Below are 16,293 nucleotides of genomic sequence, written 5' to 3'. Positions count from 1 at the left end.
CCTGGGTCTTACTGTGGGCTTGGGTCGGACCATTTCATTGTGAAGCTTCCCAATATCAGAATCAATAGGTTTTTGTTTTGAGCTGAGCTGACCAATTTTCCCAGAGCAAGAGTCCTGTAACTCTGGAAGACAGCCGCTGGGAGCAGAGTGGAGGAAATGGTGGGGAATTTAATTTGGCAGGATCTGAAATTTCATTCCATTCTCGGTTTTCTGTTTTCAGTGTTGTATCCCTGCCGTCAGCAATGGTTGGTTCTCTGATCCACAGTGTCTTTCGGGTTCAACCCTGTGCCATGAACAACCCTTCATTCTTCTCCCGGTGTCAGGGAGGAGCAGCCTCCTGGCTGTGTGGGATAGGAGGGCCCGACACTGGACCTTAGAAAGCCCCCACCCGAGTCTGCTCTTAGTCACTTGCAGTGGCACCCAGTACCTCCAGTTGGCGAGCCTTCTCGGGTTCCACAGTGCACACCAGCTTTCTCCTGGGCCTCCCGCTCTCCCCTTTTTCACACCGCGGCCATTTGCTCCTTACCTTTTAAGTGTTTTCATTGTTGTCTCCTCTCCAGCCTCTGTCTCTCTCTCTGACGGGCTGATGGCTCAGGGGAAAAAAATCTCATTACCCTTCTTTTATTGGGGTTCTAGAAACACATGTTCTGTCGACCATTTTAAACCAGCAATTCCCTGAAATATTTCCCTTTATATTTTTAATTTTGTGGTGTGTACCTTTACGAAAATGCCTGTCTTCTACCTTCCCTGACTGATGTGTCTACTTCTTGGATCACCGCAGGTGTCTGGCTGAGGGAAGTGGAGATGTTGCGTTCGTGAGAGACACCACTGTCTTGGAGAACACGGACGGTATGTGAAGCTGTTTCCTTTCCTCCTCCAAAGCAGTGTCTTATGCATATTAATGCTTCCTGGGATTCAGATTTGCAGTGGGGAAGGCATTATAAACTTTCCCCACTTTTGATTGCTTGCTTGCTTGCTTGTTTGCTTGCTTGAGAGAGAGAGAGAGAGAGAGAGAGAGAGAGAGAGAGAGAGAGAGAGAGAGAAAGAGAGAGAGAGAGAACATGACTCTCCCTGTCTCTGGAAAACTGAGCAGCTCTTACTCAAACTGAGCATCTTCAAACAAGGTTTCTCTTCTTAAAGAAGGAACTAGTGGACGGGGGGAGGCTTCATTCAGCCACAGGTGAGCCACGGTCTGGAAACTCAGTGAGAGTTGGCGGACACAAACTCACAGGCAGGTGCAGATGATGGAAGATACTCTGCTAGCTGATGACTGGATAGCCACATGGCCTTCCGATTTCTAGATGGGAAAATAAAGAAAGAAAAAGTTACCAAATTAAAAGACTCTTCAGTCATTTGCCACCCTCCAAACTCTTCTCAGTTTTCTGGCAGATTATTTGTCATTTTCTCCTCCAAGAAAGAACTGCCTTACCTTTCTCCCTCCCTCGTTAAAATTTACCTATAGTCACAGCTGCTTCCTTCTGCCCCACTAGCTCATGTCTCCAGGGGGAAGGATTGAGGACCCAGGTGTAGATTTGGAATGGTCTCAGTATCAAATGATTGAAGCCAAGAGAATGGATGAACTATGTTTTTAAAAGGGAAGAGGCAGAAAGACAACCCTACCGTATATTTTCACACATCTAGAATTTGTGACCCATTAAACCGAAGATCCAGAGCCTCTGGTATGATCTCTGAGGATCCGAGTGAGGTTCAATTGAACTTCAACGTTCTTTGATATTACTTCTTTGTTGTTGTTTAAAGATGTGACTGTACCCACTGTCATTGAGTCTATTCCAAGCCATCGTGGCCTTTTAAAAGGTTTCCAAGGCTGTGTGCATTACAGGAGCAGACAGCCTCATCTTTCGCTCATAGGGCAGCCAGTGGATTTGAACTGCTGATCTTGTGATTATCAGTCCAACCCTTACTACTAGCACCACCCGGTCTCTTTGGTGATGCTTTAAAGCTGAATTTTATTGGAACTGACTAAATATACTTTATGAGCCCATAGAAGTTCTTATCCTTTCTCTGGTGACATTGACGACATTTGGGTATGAAAGGAAAGAAACATTGTCCTCGAACATAATCCCACAATTCTTTTTCCGGAGCTCACAGGGAGGGCCTACGTGAAGGGTTTGGAAAGGCATTCAAACCATTCTTTTTCTTTCTCTTTATTTTTAATTCATTTTATCAGGGGCTCATACAATTCTTTTCACAATCTGTACATACATCATTTGTGTCCAGCACATTCGTGCATTTGTTGCCATCATCATTCTCAAAACACCTGCTTTCTACTTGAGCCCTTGGTATCAGCTCCTTATTTTCCCCCTCCCTCCCCCCTCCCCGCTCCCCCCTCCCCTTCATAATTTATAAATTATTATTATTTTATCATTCTTTTTCTTAAGATCAACAGCTTTATTGCGCTGCAGTGCACACAGCGTGAGATCCACTCCCTCCAAATGTAAAATTTATATGAACAGTCCCACATTTAGAACACTGTCATCACCCCCTACCTGAAAACAAACAAACAAACAAAACCAAGTCCCTCACACCTATTAACAGCCTCTGGGATTGCCCGTTCTTGAGGTTTCACGGAAATGGACTCATACAACACGTGGCCTCCGTGTCTGATGTCTTTCACTCCGCAGAAGGTCTTTGAGGGCCCCCTGCGGACTAGCACCTCACTCCTTATTGCCCAATAATATTTTGTTGGATGGCGATAGTACAATTTAAGCACGTTACTTTGGGGTTGAGCACGTGCCCCACAGTTCGTGCGCCAATTATGTCCTTTCTGCCCGCACCATCCAGTGGTGGGGACTGCTTTCTTCAGTTGGTGCCTCCAGTCTCACCCGTCTTTCTGAATCGCTCTTTCCCCGGTGACACAGACTCGCCGTCCCTTCAATTCCCTTGCTGTTGTCTCCCCGAGCCCCATGCGGGTAGTTTGTCCAAGAGCACGTGGCTCACGGCAGGCACTCTTTACTTAAGTGCTGCTTGGTGTGAAGAAGACTCCAGGAGACATCGAAGGTCTAAAGATCATCTCAGGGCAATGGTCTAGGGGGTTCACCCAGAAAATCCAGATTTCACGAGAATTTTAGCTTCTGTTCTGTATCACCGCCCCCTCCCCCTTTTGGTCAGGATTAATCTATAGAGGAAGGTTCTCAACCTTCCTCATGCCGCGCCCCTTTCATATAGTTCTTCATGTGTTGGTGACCCCCCCCCCAACCGTAAAATCATTTTCATTGCTATTCATCACTGCCATTTTGCTACTGTGATGAATCTGGAGACCCCTGTGAAAGGGACGTCCAATCCCCGAAGGGGTAGCGACCCCCAGCTTGAGCACCATGGCGGTAGAGGGTTTGTTCACAGTGCTCAGGAATGGTGGCTGAGCACCATCTACTCCTTGGGCTCTCATGGCAAAGGGGAGAGATGTTCATGGAGACACACAGCCACATGTGCCCACCCCTCCTCCTGATCCCGATTCTCCCATTTCCTCTGCTCTCGGGGCACACAGAATGCAAGGATGATGCCTTAGAGGGCCGTCTGTAAGCTGCAAAGACCCCGGAACTACCCGGGGAACTAGGCGGTAGAACAGAAGCACTAACAACGATATCAGGCCCATTAACTGGGGTGTTTCATGAAAGCATGGCCCTAAACCTCCAACCCAAGAAACCCAGTCCACGGAGGCATCTGACTGTCCATAAGGGGCTTCAGGACATGCCCATCTTTTTCGGTGGCTCTGGATCCACCGATCACACAACTTTGGGTCATTCGGCTTTTCGCAGACGCATAACTTACTGCCTGGTGAAACCCTTTCCCTCAACTCACGAGGTTTTCCCACCCCTGGAAACGAAAACACGGAGATACCACTCGTGCTTGATACATTCGAAGCTGGTTCCGTTTGTGCAGGACAGAGCCAGGCTCCCTCTCCGTCACAGCACTGTGACCCCCGGGGAAGGGGTGGTCTTGGCCCAATGGGTTCGTCGCGTCCACCCACAAAGAGCCTCCTGCCTAAGCTGGACAGCTGTGCCTGATGCCCTCTTTCTTCTTTTGCTCCCCCAGGGAAGAGCTCTGAGGCATGGGCTAAGGACCTGAAGCTGGAGGACTTTGAGCTGCTGTGCCTTGATGGCACCCGGAAGTCTGTGTCCGAGGCTCGTAGCTGCCACCTTTCTGTGGCCCCGAGCCATGCCGTGGTCTCCCGGAAAGACAAGGCCGCGGACGTTGAGCAGCTGCTGCTTAGCGAACAGGTATGGCTCACGAGCGCTTCCCGCTCTTTCTCCTGCCAGGCGGGAGCATCTTGAGCTCGGGGACCAGCCAATCTCAAGTCTCGCTGTCTCATCCCCTCTCTGAAGCAGGTGCGGACACTATTTCGGTCCTTCTCTGGGATGGTCCAGCGGGTGCGCAAAGAGGGCAGCAGCTCGAGACAATGGGCTCTGTGTATCTGGTTGCATTTCTGGCCCACCTCTCTCTGTGCCTATGGGCTGTTGCTCTTGCTGCCCAGCTCAGGGACGTCCCCCCGTTGTTCCCCGCCTTCGATTCTTCAAGCCCGTGAGAGAGACCACGCAGGCTTCCTCCCACGGTACCCGGGTCGAGAGATGTTGACTCCGCCGCTTTCTGTAGAGCCTGTTTCCCAATCGATGCTCTGGACACAACGAACCAAGCACAGCGGCTCGTAGCTTGTACTCTCCGAGGACCACACACCCTGGACTTGGGCTACAGACTTAGGGCGACTCAGGGGGAGGTGCTATGAAGGGAATCTTAAGAACCCTCCCTCTCAATCGCCACGGTTCTTTTTTTCCGACGGAAGCATCACACTGTGGGCGTGCTCTTAGAGACGTGGTCTTGGGATGGTCACAGTAGTTGCGATATGACTGTTAGCTCCTGCTGAGTTGGCCCTCCACTCTGGGATGACCCTACACCCTCAGAAGACGACTTGACCCCGTGCTCTCTCACTGATCGGTAGTGGGTGGGACCCCTGCGATCCAAAAGGCTTTCTTTCCTTGGCTGACTTTCAGCAGCAGATTCACAGGCCTTTCTTCGTGGTCTGGAAACAATGCTGAAACCTGACTGGCGCCATCGCAACACGCAGGCCTCCGCATTAGCTAATGTGCATGGAGCCCTGACTATGGGGCACTCCCCGGTAGAAGGTCTGCCGTCATCCCGGTGCTGGGCTCTCAGCCCACGTCCACCCCTGCGGGAGTTCCCGTGTGATCCTGCTGCAGTTCAGCGTGGAACTGTGGTGAAGGAAGAATCAGGGATGCAATCCAGGCAAAGACGCGGGTCATGGTAGAGGCAGGGGTTGCCCAGGCAGACCGCCTCTCTGGGAGAGGTGGCATAGAGGAACCACTGTGGGGAGAAGGCTCAAACAGCCCTGGCTATTGTCCAGGAGGTGGTTCCAAGGGAAAAAGCACAGATTCATAACACGGTGAGAGGCCTGCAGGGAAGGCGGGCCCAGGGTGGGCGCGAGAGCAGCAGGGGGACACGGGGCAGGGGAAATCGTGAACAAGCCAGCCCCTTCCGCCCTGTGGCTTTCCCAGCACTGTTGGGGAACAGAGCAGCTAGCTGTCCCTGGCTTTTCCTCAACCTCTGCCCTCACTGACCATCTGTCCCCTTTGGTACAGGACCGCTTTGGAAGGACGGGAACCGACTGCCCAAGCAAGTTCTGCTTGTTCCAATCCCAAACCAAAAACCTTTTGTTCAATGACAACACTGAGTGTCTGGCCAAACTCCAGGGCAAGACAACATATAAAACATATTTAGGACCAACATACGTCACGGCCGTTACAAATCTGAAGAAGTGCGCCTCCTCCCGTAAGTGGGTCGTAGATCATGTCGTTGGCAGATCACCACAGGGGTGGAAGTGGGTTGGTGGGGAAGCTGAGGTTTGACGGACAGCGAGCAATCTAAGCAACCCGCCGGCCCCAAACAAAGCAAGACTCAGGGCCATCGAGTCAATTCTGACCCACAGCAAGCTTATAGGACACAGTAGAACTGCCCAGCCCCCATGTATTCCTGAGGCTGTAACCCCTTGCTAAGGAGCAGCTGGTGTTTCTGAACTGCTGACCTTGCGATTGGCAGCCCAATGCATAAGCACTCTGCCCCCAGGGCTCCTATCTAGGTGCAACTGGGGGGGGGGGTAGGGGGGAACAGACTCGATGCCATTGAGTCTGCAAAGATGGCTCTAAAACAATGAAGGCAACATGCTATCTCTTGGCTCCAGGAAATCCCTGTCTCTTTGACCAGGCGGAACAATTGGAGATTAAAACAAAGCAGGGAGTCACATCCTCAATGCTTATCACATTGAGGCTGACTGCTGCGGGCTTCTTAGTAGCCACGATCCATTTGCTTTTTTCAGCAAAAGGAAATGTGCACGAACACTTACAAGTATGTGCTCAGCAATGACCCACTCTGGTTTCTAGGCAGTTGCCATGGCGTCATGAGTTCTGCGTTGGGCTGCTAACCATAAGGTCAGCAGTTTGAAACCACCAGCCGCTTCTTGGGAGAAAGATGAGGCTTTCAACTCCTATGAACAGTTCCAGTCTCAGGAAACTGCAGGGGCAGCTCTCCACTATCTTATAGGGTTGTTATGAATCAGCATTGACTTGCTGGCAGTGAGTTTCAGGTTGAGGTCGTTGCCACCATACCAATCATGACCCAAAGTCAAGTCCATCATGGCTTCTATGATGAAGCCATGGGTGTCGAAGTAGTGCTGGGTTTCACCTCGTCTTCCACACCTGATGTTTTGGAAGCACATCACCAGGCCTTTCTTGAACCTCCACCCTCTAGGTTTGTAGACAAATATGGGAAAATTGATCTTAGGAAATTATTACTATTATCTATAAATCATTTTATTGGGGGCTCTTCTAATAATCTATACACCCATTGTATTGGTCACATTTGTACATAGGTTGACATCATCATTGGTACCAGCTCTTTTTGCCTTCCCTCCTCCTCCCTCATGACTCCTTGATAAATGATCAATTATTATTGTTTTCATATCTTATAGCATCCACTGTCTCACTTCACCAAAGTTTCTGTTATTCATTCCCCTTGGTGGTTATATGTCAGTCCTGGTGACTGGTTTCTGCTTTCTCCCCCGACATTCCCCTACCCTCATGGTTTCGTTACTCCCATTACTGTACCTGAGGGGTTTACCTGTCCTGGATTCTATGTGTCCAGAGCTCTTGCCTGTACCAGTGTACATGATCCAGTCTAACCAGATTGGTAAGGTAGAATTGGGGTCAGGATAGTGTGGGGAGGAAGCATTAAAGCACTAGAGGAATGTTGTATGTTTTGTCAGTGCTGTGCTGCACCCTGGCTGACTAGTCCCTTCCTTGTGACCTTCTGTGAGGGACGTCCCATTGTCTGTAGACGGGCTTTCTATCTCCGCTCCGCCTAATCTAGTTCACATCGGTATGATCGTTTTGGCTCTTCTGATGCCCGATCCCTGATCCCTTCAACATTTCATGATCACACAGGCTGGTGTGCTTCTTCCATGTGGACTTTGTTGCTTCCCTGCTAGATGGTCGCTTGTTTAACTTCAAGCCTTTTAGACCCCAGATGCTATATCTAGCCAGGAAAAATTATAATGAAAGCGATCTAATCATTTAAAAATTGTTAGAAGCCACAGCAGTGCTGTAGGCTCTAGACAGAGAATCTGGGTGGACGGGCCAGGAAGTGCATGACTACTGTTTTACTTCTGTAGCGCTGTGGTGACAGACAAACCACCAGGGGACGGCTTGAACAGACATGTCTTCCCTCGCAGTTTAGGGGCCTGAACGTCCAAACCGAGGGTGTCTGAGCGGAAGGCTTTCTCTGTTGGCTCTGGGGACAGGTCTTTGTCTCCCCTCAGTTTCTGATCCTTGGTTCCTTGACGATGCTCCCGTGGCATGACGCAGGCCCTTCCCGTCTCTGCTGCTTCCTTCAGCTGTTCCCTTCTATTTATTTCAAAAGACGTTGATTGACGACACACCCTACACTGATGTGTCACAAGGACATCAAAAGAAAACGCATTCCAAAATGGGGTTATGACCACAGGTATCAGAGTTAGGAGAGTTAGGATTTACAACACAGATTTCTTTAAAAGAAAGCAAGCAGTTTTATTGGCCTATAATTCACATAGCCTGCAATTCCATAGTTCAACCACATAAAGAAGAGTTGTACCATCATCACCACCGTCAATTTTAGAGCATTTTCTTTTTTCCCTTGGGTTCGTTGTTATTAGCTCTCTATTTCTCCCCAACTTCCCCTGCTACCACCACCCCCCAAACCATTAATCCAGTTACTGTCTCTATCGTTTACCTATCTGAGAGCTCATATACAGAAAAACATAACCCCCCAACATTAGCAACAACAACAAAAAAATCCCTCAACAACTAACAACAATAACAAACCCAACCAGAGAAAACCCTCAAAGAGAAATTAGAAAATATTAAAAAACTAAGACACATTTGAAGTGGGTCAAGTGGGAGATCAAATGATAGGGCGTTCCATTTTAACCCAACTGCATTCGCCATCACCCACTTCCCGATGCGTTCTGCATCATCGCAAGGCTACTGGCATCTCTGGTCTGTGGGCAGAGGGGACTCGCCGGCGTGCTCCACGTACCACCCAGATCTTTTGAGAAACACAATCCCCCCAGTAACAGCTAGGAGAACAGAAAGGCTAGACATCTGATCCCACTCTGAAGCCCCTTGGGAGACAGGGCTGCCCATCTGCTCCCAACTCCTCACAGCCTTGGGAATCCTGTGGAGCACACACGGGGCTGCCTTCTGGCTCAACTCCAGGCGATAGTTCTGATTTCACGTTTGTGTGGACTCCCCTGTACCCAGTAGACCTGGCCCCTCACCCCGCATCTGAAGCCCTGGGCACCGGGACAGTGTGAGAATGGAGGTAGGGCCAGAGAGCCCTCTCCCTGTGGCTTTCAGCGAAGGGCGACTTTGGGGCGAAATGGGTGAGGCAAGTATTGCCTGCTCTAACGGGCGAGAGAAGGGAAGAGGGCAAGCCTCTGTTTTAGTATTCATGGATGGATGATGTCAGTTAGTGATTGGGACAACTGTTCGTGGATTTTACTGAAGAAGGAAACCCAAAAGAGGCCAAGAAGGCGTGAGCAGTTTCTCACTGTCTGTCTGCTCTGTGTGTCTCACAGCACTCCTGGAAGCCTGCGCCTTCCTCAGGGGCTAGAGCCAGCCTGCGACCAGCGTCCCAGAGGGCGCCCCATCCCTCACTGTGCTCAGTGCCTGCCCGGCGACACCTCCTCCCTTCCTGAGGATGGGTTTTCCAGTCTCAGCTGTCTTCCTCCATGTCCGGCTGTCATTGCAGTGAGAAATAAAATAAGAAATGCTGTTGATTTTCTCTCCTTATAAAGCGTTGTTCATCGTCTCTGGAATTCTAAAACCCCGTGTCTGGCCAAAATACGGGCACCGCTGGGCCGAGTGTTCCCATGGAATCTCCCTCTCCTGCAGTTCTGAGGGTGATCTCTGTCGTCTGGAATCTCAGCACTGGCCCAGCAACTGTTTCCCCCTGGGAGCTGCTTCGGGCCGGGCCAGGTTCTTCCGGGAAACACAAAGCTATATTGGGCTGGGCGTGGGGGTGGGGAAGCTTCCAAGAGTTGGGGTAGAATGGAATTAAAACAGAATGGCATTTCCCCACCAACTTTTTGAAGCCCTTTCGTGTGCACATAGGTAGGAAGACGTGTGTGTGTGTGTGTGTGTGTGTGTATGCGTAATGAGAGAAAGACTAACTTCAAGGAACTGGCTCACACAGTTGTTGGGGATGGCGAGTCCAAAATCCACACGTGACAAGCCGGAGATTTCTGCAGCCTTGTGTCCCAAGATGTGTAACTCAGGCAACAGAAAACCTGCGGAGCACAGCAAGATCTGGGATCGTAACTAGTCTAGCGTGTAGCCCAGCTGACACGCAATGGCCCATCCCAGGATGAGCGGACAGAGCCACCTTACCAGGTCGTTCACATAGTTGCCTGGCCACATGTGCATGCGTGTGTTTCCAGGCAAGGGGCAGCGAGTAGAGAATGACAGCTAAGGGGTGGAAGGAAGAAAGTCGGTATCAGGACGATCTGTGAGTATTTGGTACTCGAGACAAATACCAGGTAGAGCGCGAAATACGCTATCCCTTGTCCTTATGGACCCTCAGCCTCCAGGTAGCATCTGGTCCCTGGTGCTTTACGCACTTTGCTGAATCAGGTTCCTCAAAGCATCTTCCATGTTTGCCATCTTCTCCTCCTTCCTTTTCACATTCTCCTCGTCACCCGGCCCTGAGACGGGACCCCATCTGTTCTAGACAAGGACACTCGGGCCCTCCACGCTCTCATGTGCGTTTTCCTACGAGGGCCCTTGAAGTACTGCCCTTTGATGGAAATGACTACCTGACCGTGTTCACCACCATCACTGAGACAGGCAGTTGTCTTGAACTCCACCAGGAGAGGACGCTAATTGAGTTCACAGAGTCCCGGGATAAAAACTCTTGTTTTCTCTTAAATACTTTGCATGATGACCCTCAGTGGATAAGGCAGTGGTTCTTAACCTTCCTAATGCCTCTACCCTTTCATACAGTTCCTCATGTTGTGCCGATCTCCACCCCCCCAACCATAATATTATTTTCATTGCTACTTCATCACTGTCGTTTTGCTATTGTGATGAATCGGGAAACCCTGTGAAAGGGCCATCTGACCCCCAAAGGGGTCAGGACCCACAGGTTGAGAACCGCTGTGATAAGGGTTTCTGATAAGCCACAATTGCTGGCGTAGCTATGCTAATTCGAACGCCAGCACTCCAGGACATAGCGAATATTTGAAGAGTAGAAAGATTCTTGCATAAGGGAGATTCTAAAGTGATATGAAAAGCCCGCCAAGGACATTCTCTTTTCCTAACCCAAATTAAACGTCAAGATCACCCACACCCAGGTGTCGCGGCCAAGGGCAAATGGCTGCAGCACAGCTGCTAGCCCTTTGGGTCAAGTCAATCCCTCCCCCCTGTGCTGTCGGGCCCTAGCAATCACATTCCTGGCTGTGATCGTTACAGACGCACACTGCCAGGGTTTACTTCTGCGCTGCCACAAGAAAGCGACCCAGCCTGGTCCACCTCAGCTCCGTGGGTCAGATGCTCCGTGGAGACACGCAGACTCACATACAGCTGCCGGCCGATGAAGCAGGAACCCGGGAGATCACAAGCTGGTGGGTGCAGAGTCGGTGTGGCTCGTAGGTCAACAGGGGCATGGCAGGTTCCCAAGACTGGTGAGCACGTGGGGTGCCAGCTCAGCTCTGGGACACGGGTCGCAGTCGAGACAGAAGGTGCAGGGGCCAGAGAAGCCTCCATTCTCTGCAGTGTCTCTCACTGAAAAGGCCCCACCACCAAGGAAGTGTCGTTAGACTGTGAACGGATGGACAGACTGGTCTCCACCCCGACCTTCACACAGGTACGTCGTTGACTTAAATCTAACCATTGCATCTGTGGTGTGACCTGCATTTATTATTAGTGTTGTTGTTTTGCTATTTTATCTTATTTTTACTGTATTTTTAAAAAATCCATTTTATTGGGGCTTCTTACAGTTCTTATGACATTCCATTACAATTGGATCGGGCTGATTTGTGCGTAGGTTGCCATCATCCTTTCCAAATCATTTTCTTTCTGCGGGACCCCTTGGTTTCAGCTCCTCTTTTTCTCCCCTCCCTCCCTCGTGCATCCTGGATCCATTAAAAATTGCTGTTATTATTTCTTATCTTACACTGCCCATTGTCTCCCTTCACCCACGTTTCTGTTATCCATCCCCTTCGGGGGTGTGGGGTGTGTGTGTGTGTGTGCGTGTGCGCCACTTTAAGTGAGAGACAAAAGGAGAGAAAAGCGAGCAGAGAGGAGGGACCTACTTCCAGGAAGACAGAAGATCTGAGGAACTTCCCTGAGGTCGCTGTGCTGAGAACTTCCTGGACCCGGGGAGACGTTCCAGAGGCCGACAGTGTTCTGTTCTTTCCCCATCTCCCCTTCACGCTAACCGCACATGCTTTCTGCTGTGGCAGTTAGTGAAATCCATTAGCCACAGGTTCAATCTGTTTAACAAAAGATGGTGGAGTTAGGTCCTTGGTGAATGACCCAGACCATGAAGGCATAAGAACACCCCAAATCTTTTAAGTGTTTCCGTTTCCCACATTTCATTTTTAAAGCTTATCTCTTCCTCTCACATTTTACTATAAGCAGCAAAGAGACATCATGCAGCCCCTTGGAGATCTTGCTTGGAAATCTCATCAGGTATCCAAGTTCAACACGGAGAAGTTCTGGCATCCACCAAACCTTGGAATGTCATTTCAGACAATTTCTTTGCCGCTGCATAAAAAATCATTACCTTTCCTCCATCGTTCGATCACATGTGCATAATTTTCTTTTAAAATCTCACCATAAACCCATGGAGTGCTCTTATTTCTGGCGACGTTCTGTTGCTGACACTGTTCACGTCCACTAAGACAGCTGATGTCATGGGTGTGTCCACTAAGACAGCTGATGCTGTGGTCGCGTCCACTAAGACAGCTGATGTCATGGGTGTGTCCACTAAGACAGCTGATGCTGTGATGGCGTCCACTAAGACAAAAGAGCCTTCTGCAGCTTGGCTGGCTTCTTTCTGAAGATGCACAGGACTGCCCTGGGTGTGCATCATCCCACCGACAGTCTCGTGCAGGCAAGCTCGGCTTTGCTTTAGAAATGTTAAGGTCTTTACCCATTACCCAGTTCCCAAACTGCATTCACATGTTAGCTGCCTGTCCCAGGAGCACACTTTTGGTCCCCCATTCTTAGTCACCCAATGCACAGTAACAGAAATATCACACAGGGGTGACTTTCACAAGTGCACGTTGATTTCTGACCGTGTAGGAAGCTACGAGTCGCCCAGATGGAGAGCACTGGCTAGAGAGTGAGTCTGTCTTGCTGTCAGCTCTCGAGGAAGGTCCCTGTCTCTTCAGCTTCTGCTTCCCGCTTTCTTGGAGAGCTCTGTGCATTGTGGCCCCTGTCTTACGCTTTCTCTCCGTTCTGCTAACTCTTAAAATCTCTTTTGGTATCTCCAAAGAGATCAGCTCCAGATAACATCCCACATTAGCCCTGTCTCACTACCATCACAAAACTCATTCCACAGGAGATCACAAGGACAGGCAAAGAGGTTAGAATTCACGACACGTTTTTTTAGTGTGTGTGGTAGGGGTGGAGACAATTCCACCCACGACAGCTTTTGTAACCATCAGCACCCTGTCAGAATCCCTGCCAGGCTGCTCTACTCTGTCCTATAGTGTCTGCGTGAGTTGGAATTAACTTGGCGTAGGGTTTTAAACACAATTTCACATTTATGATTGCTGAATTGGACCCCTGCCAGCACAGTGGGTTACTTATTGGGCCATTAACCATAAGCTCAGCGATTGGACCCCCCAGATTCTCAAAAGGAGAAAGGCAAGACTGCCTGATCCCATAAAGATCCACAAGCTCGGGAATCCAAGGGACCAACTCTCCTCTGTCTCATACTTGGTTCCTGTGAGTTAGAACCAGTGGCTGAATTCTTGGAATATTGCTGAGTTTCCTCAAATTCCATGGCATTTATGTAAACAGGAGGCAATACTTCAAGGAGCACCAGAAACCTTGGTCTGCTCACTGACTGAGGGAATGCAGGGGTTTGTTGCGTGTGGCCGACAATCAAGCTAATGTAGAGAGCGCCAGCAAGCCATTTCTGATTAGCACACGGCAATCACGAGAGATGTGATTGTGTCTGTGAAGAATGATGACATGAAAACGGATTTGTTGGATATATATTTGCCACACTTAAAAATAAAATTACTTCAAGGAGCCTGTTTGGACCAGCAAATCCCCCTGGGTAGCACCGTGGTCCTCAGTTGCTGTGAGTTGAAGTGATGCTTGTCTTTGTGGACAGCACCTCATCAAGCATCATGTATCAAGCATCATGTCTTGCATGTCATAGATGCGGGGGCGGGGGGATCGTTGTTGGTAGTACTGGATTACCCATTAAGCAAGAATACAGAGCGGAGAAGAGGTGAAGCAAATCAGGTAAATAGATTGTGCCGGTTCTTTCTGGAGACATAGTACACAATAGAAACAATAGCAAAACCGAGCCCTCAGTGTGGAGGAGACCAGATGCCATCGTGGTGACACACTCTGCCCTCCACAACAGAGACTCAAGAAACCAAGTGAAACAGATGCAGATAATAACACTGAGCATCAAAGGAAAGGATGAGGAACCTGACTAAACTGCAGTTAGAAAAAGACAGGACAAAAACTGCCTTTTTGTGAAGCCTTGTCACGGCATGATCTTTTGGGAGACAGAAGCCAACATACATAGATGAGGACGAGCCAAGTTCCCAAGAAGACACCAAACCCAAACCAAACTCACTGCCATTGAGTCAGTGCTGACTCATATCGACCCTACAGGTCAGGGTAGCATTGCCCCTGTGAGTTTCTGAGACTCTTACTGTTTATGGGTGTAGAGAGCCTCGTCTTTCTCCCAAGGAGTGGCTGGTGGTTTTGATCAGCAGACCTGGCGGGTGGCAGCCCAGCACATACAGTGTCTCCTAAGACAAACACACTGCACAAATCTAAGGTGAAGCAGGTCAGCGACACCTGCCACACCTGTCACCTATTGCTCCACCCAGAAGGTGAGAGCTACCACTTGTCCTGTACCACTGGATCAATGACAAACGATGGACACCACCTGCCCACCCCATTAGCAACTGCTCTACATGACCATCAAACAGAGATCCTCTTCTCCACTGCCACCCATTCATTACTCCACCCACTGGGAGCCAAGTAGGGGGTGCGCAGTTCTGTGAAACTAGCATGTCCACCCCCTTCACCAGACATATCAAAACATAGTTCAGCGTGTAATAAACCAGCATGGACTCAACAAAGAACTACAATGCCCCCAATATGTCTCAGAGACAACACACAGCTTCCAGTCAGCAAAAGACACAGGACAAGAGGGTGTAAGCAAATGACCAAAATCAAGAATCGCAAACCCCTCTGAGGAAGATATGGTCATGGGGCTACCTGATAAGGAATTGAAATGATTTATTTAGGGCCCTTCAAGATATCAAGAAAACCACCGACAAAATCCAGGCAACATTGTAGAAGCTTTCAGGAAGACATCCGAGTGCAAAACAACAGAGAAAATAGACAAATAAAGACCCCAGAAAAAGAGTGGTTAGAAATCCAGGTGATTCACACGGATATTTTGAAGACAGATAATACGTTGAAAGGACAAGGAAGTAAAAGTGAATCACTGGAAGAGCCAGCACAGCGGGTCACAGGACATCTCTTGGCACCAGTTTGTAGGAAGAAAAAAAAAATCAGAAAAAAAGTGGAAAGACACATGAAGGAACACAGAAACATGTGGGATGCTATCAAGAGGAAAAATGCACATGTGATCAGAAAAACAGAACGGGAGGAGGCAAAAGCAAAATAAAACAAAACCCACAGAAAGAATTGTTCAAGTTTCTGCCAGAAAGTTTCTCTGATACCTCAAAGATGAAAAAATAACCCATCCAAAAAATTCAATGACAGATCCCCAAAGAAAGTTACCACGACATAGCTCAATCAAACTTTGCAATTTAGACTGAGTTCTGATTGTTTGGTAGAAACCTGCAGGTAAAAAGGTAATTGGATGGCACATATAAAACCCTGAAAGGAAAAAATAAAAATTCCAGCCCTGAATCATGTATCCGGCCAAACTGTGCCTCAATATGATAATGAAATTAGGACCTTCTCAGGTAAACAGAAATTAAAGGCATTTGTTAAAACCAGACTAGCCGTGTAGGGAATGCTAAGGGAGCATTGCAGACAGAGAATTGACAACATCAGACAATAAACCAGAGGTGAACACATGTGACAACGTTATCAGGAAACCAACCTCAGATAAAGAAATTTCAAAACTAAAATAAACTGATAAGACCAAACACAGGAAACCAGAAAAATCAATATATAAACATTGACCGCTACAAAGCAAGAAAGTGGGTAAACGGTGTTTTCTTTTAAATAGAGAGGAAGTCAAGATGAGATCAAGACAGAATAGACTGTGTTAGTTAGGAAGATAAAAATAAATTACAGGGTAACCACAAAAAATTAATCTAAACAGAAGAAGAAAGAAGTAAATCATAAGGACTCAGTAAATTAACAAAATAAATGGCAACGAAGAAAACGAAACGAAAAGTTCATAACCAAATGAACTCAGCACAGAAATCAATACTGCAATGAACCCCAATAGAACGACAGCAGCAAATTCACGTACTTACACTGCACGAAAGCG

At 48.7% G+C, this 16,293-nt stretch overlaps 1 protein-coding gene across 1 annotated transcript in view; it reads left to right on the top strand.

Annotated features, from left to right (window-relative positions):
* The window catches only part of LTF (lactotransferrin), a 30,212-nt gene extending 21,038 nt beyond the window's left edge, over window positions 1-9,174 (top strand). The window contains exons 14-17 of the mRNA XM_075547901.1: window positions 782-849; window positions 4,054-4,238; window positions 5,613-5,802; window positions 9,140-9,174. Of these exons, the coding sequence (XP_075404016.1) occupies window positions 782-849; window positions 4,054-4,238; window positions 5,613-5,802; window positions 9,140-9,174 (478 nt within the window). The remainder of the gene's footprint in view (window positions 1-781; window positions 850-4,053; window positions 4,239-5,612; window positions 5,803-9,139) is intronic.
* The last annotated feature ends 7,119 nt before the right edge of the window (window positions 9,175-16,293 follow it).

This window comes from Tenrec ecaudatus, chromosome 4 (genome assembly GCF_050624435.1).
Source record: "Tenrec ecaudatus isolate mTenEca1 chromosome 4, mTenEca1.hap1, whole genome shotgun sequence".
Classification (NCBI taxonomy): Eukaryota; Metazoa; Chordata; class Mammalia; order Afrosoricida; family Tenrecidae; genus Tenrec; species Tenrec ecaudatus.
Note: the sequence above shows the minus strand (reverse complement) of the source record. Positions and strands in the feature narration are given on the sequence as shown.